Genomic DNA, 16,425 nt, shown 5'->3' on the forward strand with positions numbered 1-16,425 from the left:
CAATCGTGTAGTATTCACTTATTACGTCGATGACTCTTCTGGCGGACAATGTCGTTCCCATGGTCAGTCTTCAACCTTCCTTCAAGCTCTAAAGTCCAAATAAAAATACTTGAGCTCCACTTAAATAAGCACCGCGGTGATTGTTGCTTGCGAAGCAATGCGGAACACCTGATACAACTATGCGTCTGGACATGTTAACTAAGCACCCCTTTCGGACATTCCACATAGTCATATCATTTATATGACTGTTCACTATTGTATTCCCAATTTCTTAAATTAACCATAACATTCAGTTAAAACTGCCTTTATAATATAGATATTTCAAGAACGCATGTGCAGACATCCACATCAATATGAGTCTTTCATATATGTACATAGACTTCAGGAATACTTAATATGGCAAAGTCTCCAGAAAAGACGAGTCGTTATTTTAATGTTCAAGCTCGGATTGTTCTGGACACCCATAGATTCGGTTATCAAAGGGAGATAATATAAATGGCTAGTTAATCTGGATTAAAAAAAAATGCCGTTCACTGACGTCATCTCTATTGGTATAACATGGCGAAGAAAAACACAGAAGAAATATTTCGATTTGCACCATTCCAATTTTCAATCATACGTCTGTGGTTATTGCAATTCACGTTGTAAACTCTTGCAAAGGCCTCTATAATATAATATCAATAGCAGCTTTTGGGATAGTGACGTCATTAAACGCTTATTTTTAAATGGAATTGACGTCTGATTGAAAATTGAAATGGTGCAAATTGATGCTATCAGTGTCCTCGATACACGTAAAAGTTTAAAACTTCTTTACAATCCCATAAAATATAGACGCAATTTAACAAATATCCAAAAATTTACAAAACAAACTAAGTTATATCCAATAACACATAGTAATACACAATAACATACAAAATATACAATAATATAATATTTTGATCACTGGTTAATGTCAGTCTTTTGGTAGGACACCAGATAATTTTCTCGAGTAGAATTTTTGTCTTTATGAATATTTTCTGCTTTCTTTTCACCTCTTATTAAGCTTGTAATTTCTTCAAATGTTCTGTTTTTAGTCTCAGGTAAATAAATGTATAAAAAGATAAAAAATAACAATAACAATACTGTAAAAGGAATAAATGAGAAAGTTCCTAGGCCGTCCTGAAAATAGAGTCACAAAATAATTCAATAAAGATCATATAAAATCACAAACAGTTAAATAACAATATAACATCCTACAGATGTAAGAATTGTGTTAAAAGCCGGGCAAAACGGCAGTTTGCATGAAAAATATTTCCCAGGATTGTGCCATAAGCTCCTCATTTTCGAATTACATTTGTCCGGAGATGTTTAAAGCGCATAGCATATTGCACACAAGCCTTCTGCATCGCTGACAAAGGGAAACAGGTTGGAAAGTCTCGAAGTTTGTCGGGATTGAACCCTGGCCACACAATTTCGAAACGATCCAAGCGCTAGGATATCCTAGAAACAGTGTTCGTTAGACCACAAGACATCCTAGCACTAAGATCGTTTCGAGAATATGTGATCAGGACCTTCAGGCAAGCATCCAACAAACCGAGACATTGCGGTCTTAATAATATGGCTAATGGAAGATTAATATGAACACGATACTAAGGTATACCAGGTGATATCATAGATATCGAGGTGTCAACAAAGCAATATATAGATCTCGTTTACATTATTTGCTGTTCACATTTTGGCATTGCAATTTCATAATATTCGTACCTTCATATGGGGGAAGGCATAACCCACGCCAAAATTAGCCACCCAATTGACAAGAACAGATACGGAGATAGCTGCTGATCTCGGACCTTGGGAGAATAATTCAGCTACAATTAACCACGGGATAGAACCTACAAAATAAAACATTAAATAAAATACAGTTTTCATTGATATTTTTATAGGCTAGCTGAATAATTAGGAGAATGACCCAAGAGGTCGTGTAGCCATCTAAGAAAAGTTGTCTGAATGCTCTTCGTTTTGGATATGCACTCTGTAAGCGCTACATACCCTCATCATAAAATCAAGAAGTAACGATTCCGCCTTTCTGAGATGAAACTCAAGAGCTGCCTCGTTGGAATATATTCACAGGATTTTTTCTCTTACCCGGTCCCAATGCGAAGAACACAACAAATACAAGGGAGAAAACTACTGTAGCTACATTAAACCATTCTACTTGATGCTGAAAAGCAGTAAAAATATTAAGAGTTTCATACATGTAAAAAAAGGCCATGTTTCTAATGTTTCTAATGTGTATGCAATGCATGAAATTTGAAGCAAAAATACTTGAACGATACTATATGAAATACATTTTTTTGGTGCGATTGGACGAATATCGGATTGTGAAAATAGAAGAAGCAAACACGAAAAACGACTTCAAGTATCGCTACTTCTATTTTTGTTGTATCAGTATCGGCTATTCCCTTTAAAAACAGGAAACCGTAATGGAAACCAGGACCGTAGCCAAACTTGATTGTTCTGAATGGCAAGTAATAAGCACCGCTTCCCTTGCCCCTGTAACTACGGGTGAGATTCATTCTGAAGAAGTTAACATACAGGTATGAACCACTCCTTATTTGCAAAGGTTAAGGCAACGATCTCCCACTTGGAAATTACCATAATGCAAATATACAATTATATAATGAAATATACCCATATCATAATGGTATATCTTCCGTACTAGTCACTGTTGAAATTAAAGCAAGAGTTTTAAAACTGATACTTAATAAATATTACAATATTTACCTTGAGAGATAAAGTGACGGTGATTAATATAGAGGACACAAACATTCCCCCTAATCCAGCTAAATGTAAAGTTCGACGTCCTACTTTGTCCATTAGCGGTATGGTCACAATCGTCATAACCACCATGACGGCACCTACTCCACTGGTAGCATGTATAGCAGTATTAGTATCTAAACCAGCATCTTGGAAGTTCGTTGAAGAATAGTAAAATATCTGAAAAGAGAGTATATTATATAATTAAGGTTTAGTTTAACATTTTAGTCGTGAAATATTTGTCACAAAAAGCAGTAACATGGGGAGTACGTAGACACGTGAACGATAAGATACAAATTAGTACGAGTGGCTCAGTGAGTTAGACGCTTGTCCCCTAACCTGAAAGGGTTCAATTCCGGCATATGATGGGATAATACCTTTGGGTTTTTCAACCCTGTTTCCCCTTGCCAGTGATGCAGGTCTCAGGCGCTGACATGGAAAAGGCAACTCGTTCTGATTGGACAATAAACCAAGACTCCGTGTGCCACAGGCTGTGCATATTAAAGATCCCTCGACAGTTGGAGATCCCTCAAAAGTTGAACATGGAAAAAGAATCGGCTAATGCGGTTGTCCTGGTAAAATTTCCCTCATCGTACATTGCATATCGTTGTCCGTCTACATTAGCACCTATTAGGTGGAGAAGAGTAGGACGTAGAGTAGGTAGGGTTTGCGTTAAGCTGTCTAGTGATTGAGTTCAAGAATACTTTTTCTAAGGTTTATAATGGTAACAGCCTACACCAGTGACTGAATAGGCCTCTCTTGAGGTTCTCTAGTCTCCGCGGAGATATACATTAAGAAGATTACCATGTTATGTCATAAGATTGAATATGAAACCATCTTTCAAAACATATATGTACATATATCAGCCTATTTTCAGTTAATTTGCATAACACCCCTTTACAGTCAATAATCTAATGTAGGTTAACACAATAAAACCAAATATAAACAGGTCAAGATTATATAAACAGGAATAAAATTATGTCAAGACCAAATCAGGCAGCTAGGACAGCTCTAGTTATATGACCAACACAATGTTTTGCCTGCTTTGGAGAGATTTAATAGAGGTTTTGTTGATTTTAGTTTGTGTATGGGGAGAGCATGTTCCTTTATCAGATGTGATAAAAACTTGACCGGATACTTTCATATATAACCGTCGGAGTTAACTTCATCTAGTAAATTATTTCTGGTTTACGAAAGCCGCAAATAGAAAACTCTCGTTATTCACTTTGATATACAATAGTTCACCATTGAAGTTTCAAAGAGAGGGAATCCATTGTATTCTGCATTGTTATGTTCGAAGTTTGAAACGTGGGGTCATTTGGCCACTGGGTAACGTATTATAACTTTGATCATGTAATGTAAACAAGTTTTATATCTAGTTATCTATTTCTGACATACATTACGGTGGAGTACAAGGTACACGATGATGATTTGACGATTTAGTATTAGTAATGATAAATAAACACATGATGACACCTGCGTTTAGCACCTGAGAAGAAACTTAGACCATATTTATTAAAAGAAATTAATTGGGTTTATACGTTTTCAAGCAGTTACTCAACTACTCTAGGGAGTGGTTGAATCATGTCCACGGGGCCAAACCCTTAAGGGGTGCCCCCACTTCCCAGAAAAATGTACCAAGTAAGTATCCAAAAGGTTAACACACAAAATAAAATGGTTAACAACTTATGCTTGGACCCTACCAAGGGCAATATTATGTCCAAATTTGAGAAAATGTGGGTCTCAGAATGCAGAAGAGCATAATTAAAAAACAATTCCAGGGGTACCGACACCAGCTCACAAAAGTCCATTGGCACGCACTCTAGTTGAGCAACTGTTATCAAGTAAAAATATATATCATTGAGCCCTAACCACATCGTTGTTTTTATCATAACGTATCAAGTATATTAAACATTTTATCGCATATTTATATCTATATACATACTTATGATATACCACGCGTAGACGTGCTTAGAGTTTATTGCTGATATCATTCGACCTAATTCTTCATCTTATAATCTGTCTTGGGCTTACTTAACCTACTGACCGATGGGAGAAAATGGATCACATGATACGCATTAAACTACTGTACATTGTTGACACTGCGTTTCTGTTCACTATTAACTGCATTTACATTTTGATTAAATTTATTCTAATGTAATTAGCCAAATAAATAATACAATACTACGAGTCCCACTGTTGAGATGGGCTAACAGTGCAAGCTCAGTTGCAAACATACCGGAGTACCTTGCAAATAATGGCTCATGAACTGAACATAGTCTGCCTGCTACAGCAATTTTATTGAACCGACCCTTCCAGAAAACTATCGACAGCAGAAAGATGAAATGCCAACCTATAAATACCCACTATATCATATCATATTGATATCCCGAATAGATCCAAAAAGAACAACTGCGACTACTTACAGCAGTTATACCACCAAACTGTTGTGATAAATGCATTACAACACTTATTATAAGCGCCATTCGTAAACTTTTTGACGTCAATAGTTTCCATATGTTGACCTGCAATATATGATCACAAATTTCACAGAAACTTGGTTTCTACAGCCAAGTCTGATGCACACAATGGTTGCAATTCTTTAATCGATCTTAATGAGGTCTGTCTCCCCGAAATGATGTCGCAGTTACCTCCAATTGTGATCTACCTTCTAAAATTGAAATCCGCTCGATATCTTTGTAAAGTCTTTGTGACTCACCATATAGTCTGGCCTGTAACTCAAATAGCAAAAAACTACAGAAAAGCACATGACGAATCGTCCATTGAGTTCCACTGAACCCAGTCGTCACTTACCTGTGCTTCTGATTTCTGGGCTTCGTTTTCTATTTTCATTTCCTGTATATCTTGTTCGACATTATCATATCCTCTCAAAATTGTCAGTGCTAAAAGAATAAAGCCAAAATTTGGTAGTGAACTGATAAACTGTGGCAATGGGCAGGGAATCGGAAATATAAAAAATGGACGCTAAATGACGTGTCGCTAGAAAACCTCTTTTGAGTCCTTGAATCTTTACGATTCATGTGATGCATTCAATATTTCGCTTGAGTTTTCTCAATCTTCATTCGTTGTTACATTAGATTAATTAGTTTACAATGTTCCAGGTATTGTTCGAGTCAACACTAAAAATAAAACCCCTCATTACCTTTTCTTGCGTTAAATTCTTCATTTTTAGAAATTAGTAAATGTCGTGGACTTTCTGGGCAGAATGGAAATATCAATAGTTGAAGAACGCTGGGTATTACTGATAGACCTGTGGGGAAAAGTCATAATTCAAAGGTAAACAATGATCACTGTGCAAGAATTGGAAATGAATGGGACATCAGTTAACAATATCTTTTTAAATCCCAAATTGTTTTTGTTTTCGAGCTTTTAAAGTCCGTATACCCCTTATTTTGACACCATCTGCTGATATCCTTCGTCTAATATAAGTGGAATGAGAAAAACTCAAAACCGCACGAACAATTGCAGGTTTCACGGTGGACAATGAGACAATGAGTAGGTAAGTGGTGATAAATGCTTGGTATTCCGATTGTGAAGTTGAAAACTTTATAATTAATAATGTGGTGAACCAATTAAAAGGAAAAAAAGGACAAATTTCTTGACCTTCATTGATCCGATAAAGAAAAAGTACCATTAAAATTAAGATACAGTCTCATCTGATTTTAGCCCTATATATCATCGAAGTTGACATAGGCACTTACCGAGTAAAACGTGCCATAAATCAGCAGTACCCATAATCTCGGGAAATCCTAAGATTTGAGACAACAGGAGACCAGAAACCACACCAAGCTGATGCAGGACACCTAAAGCACCTCGGATATTCTGAGCAGCTATTTCAGATAAATAGATTGGTGTAAGACCCGTTATCAGACCTAAACAACACAAAAATAAGAAACAAAATTCATTGACAATTTTAATGCTAAAAAAAAAAATCAGTTTTAGCGATGTTACACCGACATTTCGTTCCAGAAAGTCATAAAACGTCTTGATCTTTTTTATAAGAAAAGCCAAAATGAAAATGGCCCTCAGTTCCTAAACGTTATGTGCGGCGTCTGTATGCAAGACGGTTTTTCTAAGGCTTTTGTAAGGAACTTTACAAGCCAATGTAACCGATCACAAATCACATTTTGGTTGCTTATAATAAACATGTAGCTTGTAAAATCCTGTCATTAGAGAAAAGTTAATATAATTTCCCATAAGGTCTGTATAGTCGGGTATTGGCGGTGATTATTAACAAACAAAGAGAGTAAAGGTCAACGTTAAATATCTCCATTGTTCATCAATATCAATCACAAGATCATATTTCACTATTATTTCTACTGTATAGAATTTTCACGTGTAGTATAGAATTGAGATGGATAATTCCTATACCTGAACAAATATCACAGATTGTTACTAGCTATAAAAAAAACCTATTGATCACGGTAGCAAAATTGTAAATAAAGACTATGTGAAGTTTCTATTTTTCAAAAAAAGAATGATAAGCAACGGATAACCTTAGATGAGTGAATTTAGGGATATAGGGAACTCAATTCGATCTTACGACTGCTTGAATTCGGCAACTGAATTTTCAACGACTGCAAGTAACTGGTGGCAACAGTTCTGATGAAGAATCTTATTAATCGCTGGGTGTAGGTGAACGGACAAAGGTATCTAAGAAGAAAACTAGCATTTCGTCGTCGACCTGGCGATCGCAATAATATGTGACCATCCATTTGATCATATGCTATTAATCAGTTAATTTTTCGGTATGAGCAAATCGTTTATCGACTGTTGCTTATCAGATTGGATGCAGTGGCGTTTCTACGGGGGGCAAGGTGGGGGTGGCGATGGGAGTGTGGAGTGCAAGAAGCTGATTAACAAATCCCCTTCCACCCACCCTGATAATGAACTCACCACAACAAATTCCTCCTAACAATCGCCCCACAATCAGCATTTCGTAAGATTCGGCCATTTTACTGAAGAACATCAGAGCAGCTGATACAATTCCAAATATGGTATTGATCAATGATCCATTTTTTCTGAAACAAGAATAAATCTGCAAACATAATCATACCAAATAAATAGGCCTATTATTAGCCATGTGGATCCGCCGAGAGAGTATTAATTTGACACAATTCAGATTGCCCCTCTGAAAAAATTCTGACAACTGACGAATTCCATTACTGCAACCAAACACTAGACATCGTTACTCGTCAGGATATACTACTCCCCATACTACAGATCTGTATGACACTGTTAACCCGGGAAGGGGAGAGGGGGTGTGGGGGCTTCCCTGCTTAGCTAGCGACCTCCACCAAATTATCTACTTATACATTTTGCAATTCCATCTCCTTTTTTGTAACAAGGCTTAGATTTTGTATTCAAAATCACATTAAAGTTTTGCAATCGCCATGGATCAATACACGATCCATAAGTTGCCATGTTTTATATAAAAGGTCTACAATCGACGAACTTTGAAACTTGCGGATTGGAAAAAGATCAGATCTCTTTGTCCAGAACATACCGTCCAAATTTATCAGCCCATGGTCCTGCTGCCAGACCGCCAACTGCACCACCTATAGCAAAACTTGCCACTATAATAGCAAAGAGATTGGTCTGGGTAGCAACTGTCAATGGTTCGCCATCTCTATCTATATTTGTAGAATTTAAAAATGCTTTGATTTTCTGAAATTATAATCCATAGTATATTCATATAGTTGAAGAAATGATAAATATGATGTGACTGTGACATATAGTATATAGTACATGTTTTAACAAAAATCGATAAACACTCACTTCTAAATAAAGGTTTGATATTTAAATATGAATTTTACATAATTATCACATCTATTCATATGACAACAGTTGGGTTAGTATTACATTTAAAGAGATTGTAAAGAGGTTTACTAAAAAAATTATGTGTATCGGGGACACTGATAGCATTGATTTGTAGGCACCATTCCAATTTTCAATCAGAGATCTGTGGTTCCAGCAATTCCACTCTAAGTGTTTGATGTCACTAATCCAGAAGGGTCTTATGTGGTAAGATTATTTTGCAATTAGTGACGTCATCATACATTTCGTTTTAGTGAAATTGCAGGAACCACAGACTGACTGAAAATAAGAATGGTGGAAATTAATCCTATCAGTGTCCTCGATACACATACAAATTTAAGAAAACCTTTTTACAATCCTTTTAAGTAGGCTATGTGAGATTAGTAGCAAATCGACAGTAATTACTAAGTACTGACATGTATTAATAATATATAGCTGATAGACCACAGCTATCTGTATCACTCTAAAATATGAAAATCCTATTTCTGTTTCGCCTGCAATTACACAATTGACAATCAATGTCACATGCGATGATGATGATGGTCAAATCAGCTCGAAAATATATCAATAGCGCCCTGGAAACTAACAATGTCTCACTTTCATTGGTTCGTTTCTTTCTTTTGATTGATAAAAAGTAAACATATATCTCAGATGGCAATTCAAACAAAATAAATATTTAGAAAACGATATCCGTTAAAATTACACTGTGGAACTACATGTATAAAACTTTAAATATCGTGACAGAAAGTAATCCAATTTACACTAAAATATTTATATCAAAATAACTGAAACTATGTCAAAATAACACCAGCTCAACCTAACTGAATTATATTCAAATAATTTACACTATGCACTCAGTGGTGAAGGCATTTTCCACTCAAAGAAAAATGGTTTGCATCCAAAATGGAACCCCAACTTCATTTTTAACAAATTCAGAAATATGATTTTTACGTTCTTCTCCCAAAGTATGTGTCAGAAAGCACCAGATCAATTCAATTTTTCGAAACTTTTGGGGAGAACCCTCTCAGACCATTGAGTCAAGTTGCCCCTAGTTGTACCCACAGTCCTTGGAGGCAGGTGCCGCCACTGTATGCACTCAAAAAACCCTAATGTTAAATTACTTACTTCTTCGGGTGCATTGATAACACCAGTATTGTAACCAAATAGAAACGATCCAGAAACTGCTGCCAAAACCGCCAGGATCAACCGACCCGTTACTTTCTGAAAACATCATTTATATCAATTTGAAAGTCCAGTGTAATGTTGTGATGTTATTACTCATGCAATGATGATCTGGGAATGTTATTTTATAAATTGAGTTCAGTAATATTTTGACCACATGAATTCTATTGTATACTCACCGACCCTAAACTGAACACTGTTAAAATAAGACACAAGTGGATGCATAAAACCAGTGGCTTATTTATCAGGCCCGTGAAAGATCTTATTGAAAGTGAAATTCAATCCCTGCCCATTAAATGCCAAAAATTCAGCTCAGGCCATCTGATATCCATTGGTTTCTGGAGGCCTCTACTGGCAGCTCTCAGTCCCCCAGCCCTTCGAGCCTCGCCTTGCCTCGCCTCGGAGAGACACGACTCATTTTTGGCCTCCCCCCTCCTCAGGTATAGATACGTCCCCGTGCATTACGACCGATATCCTAAAATTCCTCCAAGACGAAGCTTTTATTGAACAGAGGATTTGATTGGTAAAACATTCCTCAAGGATACCAAGTGTGGTTATTTCGTGATGTTTTTTGTCACCTCGTGTTTGAAAGCAAGATGCAATGAAATCTGTAAGTTTATGGACTGCATATTTGTAGTGCTAACTTGTAAACGTCTAAACAATATCAAATGTGTTGATGATGATATATCCGCTAACAAAAAAAAAGTCTTACCCCCTCTGTGGGTACTTGTATAGTGATGTCATCCCTCTTTTCTTCGTCATTTGGTGGTTGTCCCATCTTCGAAAATAGCCTTACGCACTATCTGAAAAAAGAAAAAGTGTGCCAGTAGAATTGCTGAGTCTGAACAAGCACCTTCTCTTATAAAAAATAGTGATGGTGTAGAACATGGATTTTCAACCAAGAGGGTAATTTTGAAATTTAGGGGGGTATTGAAGCGCTTTGTAGTCAAGCATAGATTATTTAGACTATAACAATTCGTTCTATTCAGTCAGGCCATATTCTCTTATGTGAAAATGATTGCAAAGAAACCTATGAGAAAATCATAGGAGGTAACGAAATCGCTCAAGGATCTTGAAAGGGGTAAAAGAAAGAAAAGTTGAAAACCCCAGATGTAGATAAAATGGTTAGTCTCAATGTCATTGTGTGATCAAAAGTAATAACAAATTTCTTTAAGGATTTTTTTCAGATCAACAGCGCCCATGTACAATAAATAAACCAAGTACTTACGATCCGAACCGCAAAACGAACCCCGAAATTCGTAACAACATATTGACGAAATATTGGTAGCAGCCAATGAACTTTTCACATGAGGAAGTATATCTATTATAAGCGAGTAAGTATTTCCTAATGAAAAGTGGTATCAGGTGTCTAGACGTAAGCACGATAAGAATTTGTCTCCAGACAAATGGGGGTAATAAAATTAAATGTAACAGTAACATGTCAATGCTTAGGTTACAGTGACATGCCATGGTTAAATATTACAATATATAATGTTCTACTAGATACAGATACACACTGTTCTAACAGTAGCCTGGCGAATCTGGCCCAACCCGTTCCTCGGACGTGACATACGGATGATGATCAGCATTTAGAGAACAAACATGAATGTCATTTTTGTGGGAGCTGCTGTGAACCAATCTTGACAGATATTCTACATTCTAGAGGATGCTCTATCAGATACTCTATCAGATGGTACAGGATGGTCTTTAAGATGGTACATGATGCTCTATCAGATACTCTATCAGATGGTACAGGATGGTCTTTAAGATGGTACATGATGCTCTATCAGATACTCTATCAGATGGTACATGATGCTCTTTAAGATGGTACATGATGCTCTATCAGATACTCTATCAGATGGTACAGGATGGTCTATCAGATGGTACATGATGCTATATCAGATGGTACAGGATGGTCTATCAGATACTCTTTCAGATAGTACATGATACTCTATCGGATGGTACATGATGCTCTTTCAGATGGTATATGGTGCTCTATCAGATGGTACACGATGCTCTATCAGATGGTACGTGATGCTATATCAGATAGTACAGGATGCTCTATCAGATACTCTATCATATGGTACATGATGCTCTATCAGATGGTACACGATGCTCTATCAGATGGTACATGATGCAATATCAGATGGTACAGGATGCTCTATCAGATGGTACATGATGCTCTTTCAGTGGTACAGGATACTCTATCAGATGGTACATGATGCTCTATCAGATGGTACAGGAGGATGCTCTATCAGATGGTACAGGATGCTCTATCAGATGGTACAGAACGCTCTATAAATGTATATACCTATCTATGTAATTTTTACTTATACTTTTTACTTATACGTCTAACGCTGGCTTAACCAAGTATAATATCACACTTTCTTTAAACTTTAGAATAATTGCAAGGATTCGCTTGATCTTTGCGACTTAATAAATATTTCACACGGTTTGTCCAACAAGACGAAAGAAAAAACTCATTATATAATTCAAATAACATATGGGAAGAAAATGTCAAACACATCTCAGATTAAACGATTAGTACGAGTTCGACTCGACCTTATATAAAGTTATTTCTAACCCGTTTGAAATTTCAGCTATGAATTTAATTTAGTTCGTCCTTTAAGAGGAGACAGTTTCTAATACATCTTAATCCACGTTTGTCGTTTAGTGTGGCTTATCCCTGGATATCTTAGGATTATAACTCACACAGGTTTATTGAAAAATTGAATCCAAATCAAAGACCAAAAACCGAGAAAATGTAGATATAAAATTCAATCTAATGGATACTCAAATTACAATGGCTCAACTGCCACTGAACGAATTCCACGGGTCCCAACACCTTGCCTAAGTATAAAAAATACAAAATTATTAAGATATCTAAATTAGTGAAAGAGTATAACTATAGGCTGAACATCTTTAAATCTTCCAGACAGGCATTAAATTGACTTAAAGAGGGTCCCCAGAATGCGGAAGAAAAGATTTTGTTTGTTTCATTACCGCCATCGTTGCATTTTGTACGAAGTTCTTTCAATTAGATATACACGTATTACCTTCAATATAAAACTTGATTAGATTTGGTAAATGAGACAATTAAGCTTGGCCTTTTCTTTAATTCAAAGTTATTCATTAACAATTATCAAATGCACAAAATAATAAGATAATTGGAATTAATTAATTAACTTTGCTGTACTGGTTAGTTCTACATAATAGAATATAGGTTAATTTCCCAACGCCCGAATAAAAAATTGCAATTTTTGTGGAAGCAAAATCGTTATGCTATTGAGAAAATGCTGTTTCAAATTGCATAAAATGCAGATTTCAAGCTCTTAATTACCCAGAACCCCTCTGGGATGGATTCGAAAAAAGAGGCCTCTCCGAATTCAAAGTTCTGCCGCCGCCACTGACCATGAATGACGCATTCGACTATGAGTAGATATTTTATCTTGCCTCTGACTTCTGTACTTTTCTAGTACGTTGACCAAAAATCAACATCATGCAAATAGCTATACAGTTTAAGATATGCATTACCATATAACGGTATTAATCAATGATTCATAACGTAATTCATGTCACGTCATGTGTAATGAAATGTAATGAATGTAATGACAGTGTTGATTGAACCGAATGTTTGTTGATGGTAAGCCATTCAGTGTCTGATAAACCAGACTAAATCTATATTATTTGCATCTAAGAAAATATTTTAATGAATTTCAAGATCGATCTTTTAATATCATATCGCGCTATTATGGCCTCGTCACACAATACAAATTGTACTTAAACACCGAAAAACGTGAAGAAAACGTGAGAAAGGGTCACATAAAAATGCAAATTACAACATATTGCAGCAATATTGCGCTGCCAAGGCACGTTTCTAATAAAATCCAAGAGCTTGGTGCATTTCACTTTTATTCTTATTGCGTTCACGGCGATCTCAACAGCGACAATATCGCCAACCGTACGATATCTGACGCTTCCTAAATGCCAATACCACGGTTATATACGCTCTAACTTTCCGTCGCAGTAGCAGCTCAGTAAGGTGTCTTTCCAGTGTGACGGGGCTTTAATAAATCAATTATATTTGAGCATTTCAGACTTGCAAATTTAGTTTCCACTGGAGTTTAGTCCAGTCTGCATACTATTCTATGTATTGTCGTTGTCTTTCGCTAACTTTGCTTTTATCATTATGGCCGAACCTCATGAAGTCCCATATGATAATTCTATTCAAACAATAAATTTTCAGCACGGAAGGCATTTTGATGCCATAGAATGAGGTATCTTGAATATGTCGAAAAATATTCTTAGACATTGTACTTTTGGTTGCATGATCATTGCCAAAACGGAGAGATACAACACTAATGCTGCAGGACATGTAAGTCTGTGCTTCTTAACAGGGGAGGAATTTGACGATCACCAGAAGGATTGTTGCAAAGTGTGTAAATGGGAAGGAATCGTCTGACTGGGGCGAACATAGGAGGCAGATGATCCACAACTGAAATTGTCATCATACACCCTGAACAAACAGAAAATCTTGAACGGACATTGAACTATGTCGATGTGTAGAGTATTATTTCATATTCAATCATGGTTAATCGTTGAAAATATTTTTTCAAGTGAAATACTTTTCAAAATGACCGATTTATTTTAGGAAGAATTATTTCGAGAAGGTTGAGAAGCATTGAAGTCTTGTTGGTGGTAAACCATTCGACAAGCAATATAACATAGTAGTTATATAACTATGTAATTTATATAACTTTTGACATTAAATATAACTTATATTGTATTAAGTATATATATAACATAATGTACATAAGACTATATACTAGTGAATTTATAAAATACAGTTTTGTAAATATTTTATAAAAGGCTTTATCATTCTATTGATAATTTAGACAATGATTATTAAATTCTCGGGTCATGACACGTGATTTTATCATTGTTTATTTTTGATGAAGAGAAACGATGACATATTTTAATCAATTCTATTAGTCCCGAGTGACCTAGGCACGATATATATGAAAAATGATAGGGTTTTATATCAGAAATGGAGCTAATCAGTAATCATATAAAATTATTTCCTTGCATGACAGTTCGACTAAAATCCCCCCCCCCCCCTTCATAATGGCGCATCTCTACCTTTATTAACACATACACTGTACACTTTCCGTTCTTGAATTGGTGTATATCATGTGCACATTTTGGCTAACCTTGACACAGTAAACGAATTGGAATGACAACCATCACATTAATGTGTTATGCGACACCAGGCAGTAGCATTTATTTACTTATTTATGTAGAAACACGATGGACAGGGACGTTATGACACGAATAATGATATACCGACCAAGATGAATAAGAAGTGGAAATAAAATGAATGGAGATTTACGACCTCCTTTTTTTACACCATGTGGGCTAATGAAGACGGACAACACCATGCAATGTGCAATGCGAGGACAGCGGCACGAGCGTACTATTTTTCGAATTCCAACTGTCGAGATGTAGCACATGGGACCCATGACAAAAGCCCAATTTACCAAAATACTGTGGCACAGGGACATCGAAGAATATTTTACAATATCTTGATCAACTCATTAATGGTTCAGCTTTGTATAAATACCAAAAGTCATGCCAAATTCGGCATTGTCGTGGTGAGAATTCTTAAAAACTAGCGACCAAAAAATAGATCTGAGCAATTCCCATGAAAATGGACATTGTATGTCTGGCCCTAAACCAAGTTCCCATATCCCATCCGAATGTCACGTCGGGGGAACTGGGTAGGGTCAGATTTGTCGGCCTTCACTGAATTCATGTTTAGAATCAGGATCAGTATTCTGAGAACACAATCATTAGCAGACCACAGAACAGTATTCTGAGAACACAATCATTAACAAACCACAGAACAGTATTCTGAGAACACGCTCATTAGAAGACCACAGAACAGTATTCTGAGAACACAATCATAAGCAGACCACAGAGCAATGTTATAAGAACACAATCATTAGCAGAGCACAGAACAGCGTTTTGAGAACACACTCATTAGCAGACGATAGTTAGACCTACTTACAACTATGTTGACATATAGGTTATCATATTTATAAAGAAACAGCTGTTAAAAATGAAATAGTAAAAATCATCAGCGTTACATTTTAATATATTCTTTAAATCGACCCATAATATGGTGTTTTTCAAATTCAAAATAGAATGTTAACAAGAATTCGAAAAGTGGTCGCACTTGATTTCCCTAGTTTACGGAATGCCGCCGCTTCCGAATTGGACACGGTCATTTGTTGCAGTTGGTAATAATTCAGTGTACATGTCAAAATACGTAAAAATGAAGATGGGGTAAAAATGTCATACCTTATTTTTATAGTGTCAGTATGTCCGAATTATTTCAGTATCCACTATTTCACGCGCAGCTATAAACGCTCCATACTTTACATGCGTGAGAGAGAAGATAGGCCCAGTTATTATATACTAAAAGTTTTATCCACGCGAACATTTCTGCTATAGTCCGTTTCAATATTTTTATTTTTCTCAAGCAGACGTTACAACCATACCGTGAAAAATAAACTATTCGGGGGAGGTAACTTGCTTCAGAGCCAGATT

At 36.1% G+C, this 16,425-nt stretch overlaps 1 protein-coding gene across 1 annotated transcript; it reads right to left on the reverse strand.

The window, feature by feature from the left end:
* Nucleotides 1–290: 290 nt before the first annotated feature.
* Nucleotides 291–10,759, reverse strand: LOTGIDRAFT_198401 (hypothetical protein). Its single transcript, XM_009069101.1, has 12 exons — nt 10,529–10,759; nt 9,760–9,855; nt 8,324–8,484; nt 7,714–7,838; nt 6,519–6,689; nt 5,960–6,067; nt 5,611–5,699; nt 5,223–5,321; nt 2,764–2,976; nt 2,125–2,200; nt 1,744–1,871; nt 291–1,158 (listed from the first exon to the last, which is right to left on the reverse strand). The coding sequence occupies exons 1-12, from the start codon at nt 10,592–10,594 to the stop codon at nt 940–942; spliced, it is 1,551 nt and encodes a 516-aa protein (XP_009067349.1). The 5' UTR covers nt 10,595–10,759; the 3' UTR covers nt 291–939.
* Between the last annotated feature and the right edge of the window lie 5,666 nt (nt 10,760–16,425).

This window comes from Lottia gigantea, assembly GCF_000327385.1.
Source record: "Lottia gigantea unplaced genomic scaffold LOTGIsca_99, whole genome shotgun sequence".
Lineage (NCBI taxonomy): Eukaryota > Metazoa > Mollusca > Gastropoda > Lottiidae > Lottia > Lottia gigantea.

What these genes read in the sequence shown, in the direction of transcription:
- LOTGIDRAFT_198401 (XM_009069101.1), bottom strand. Translation starts at nt 10,594, where the DNA reads ATGGGACAACCACCAAATGACGAAGAAAAGAGGGATGACATCACTATA. An exon ending in TTTATGGCACGTTTTACTCG is followed by an intron (nt 6,068 to 6,518) that starts GTAAGTGCCTAT and finishes TTTTCCCCACAG; the next exon opens with GTCTATCAGTAATACCCAGC. An exon ending in CCGTCACTTTATCTCTCAAG is followed by an intron (nt 2,201 to 2,763) that starts GTAAATATTGTA and finishes ACTGCTTTTCAG; the next exon opens with CATCAAGTAGAATGGTTTAA.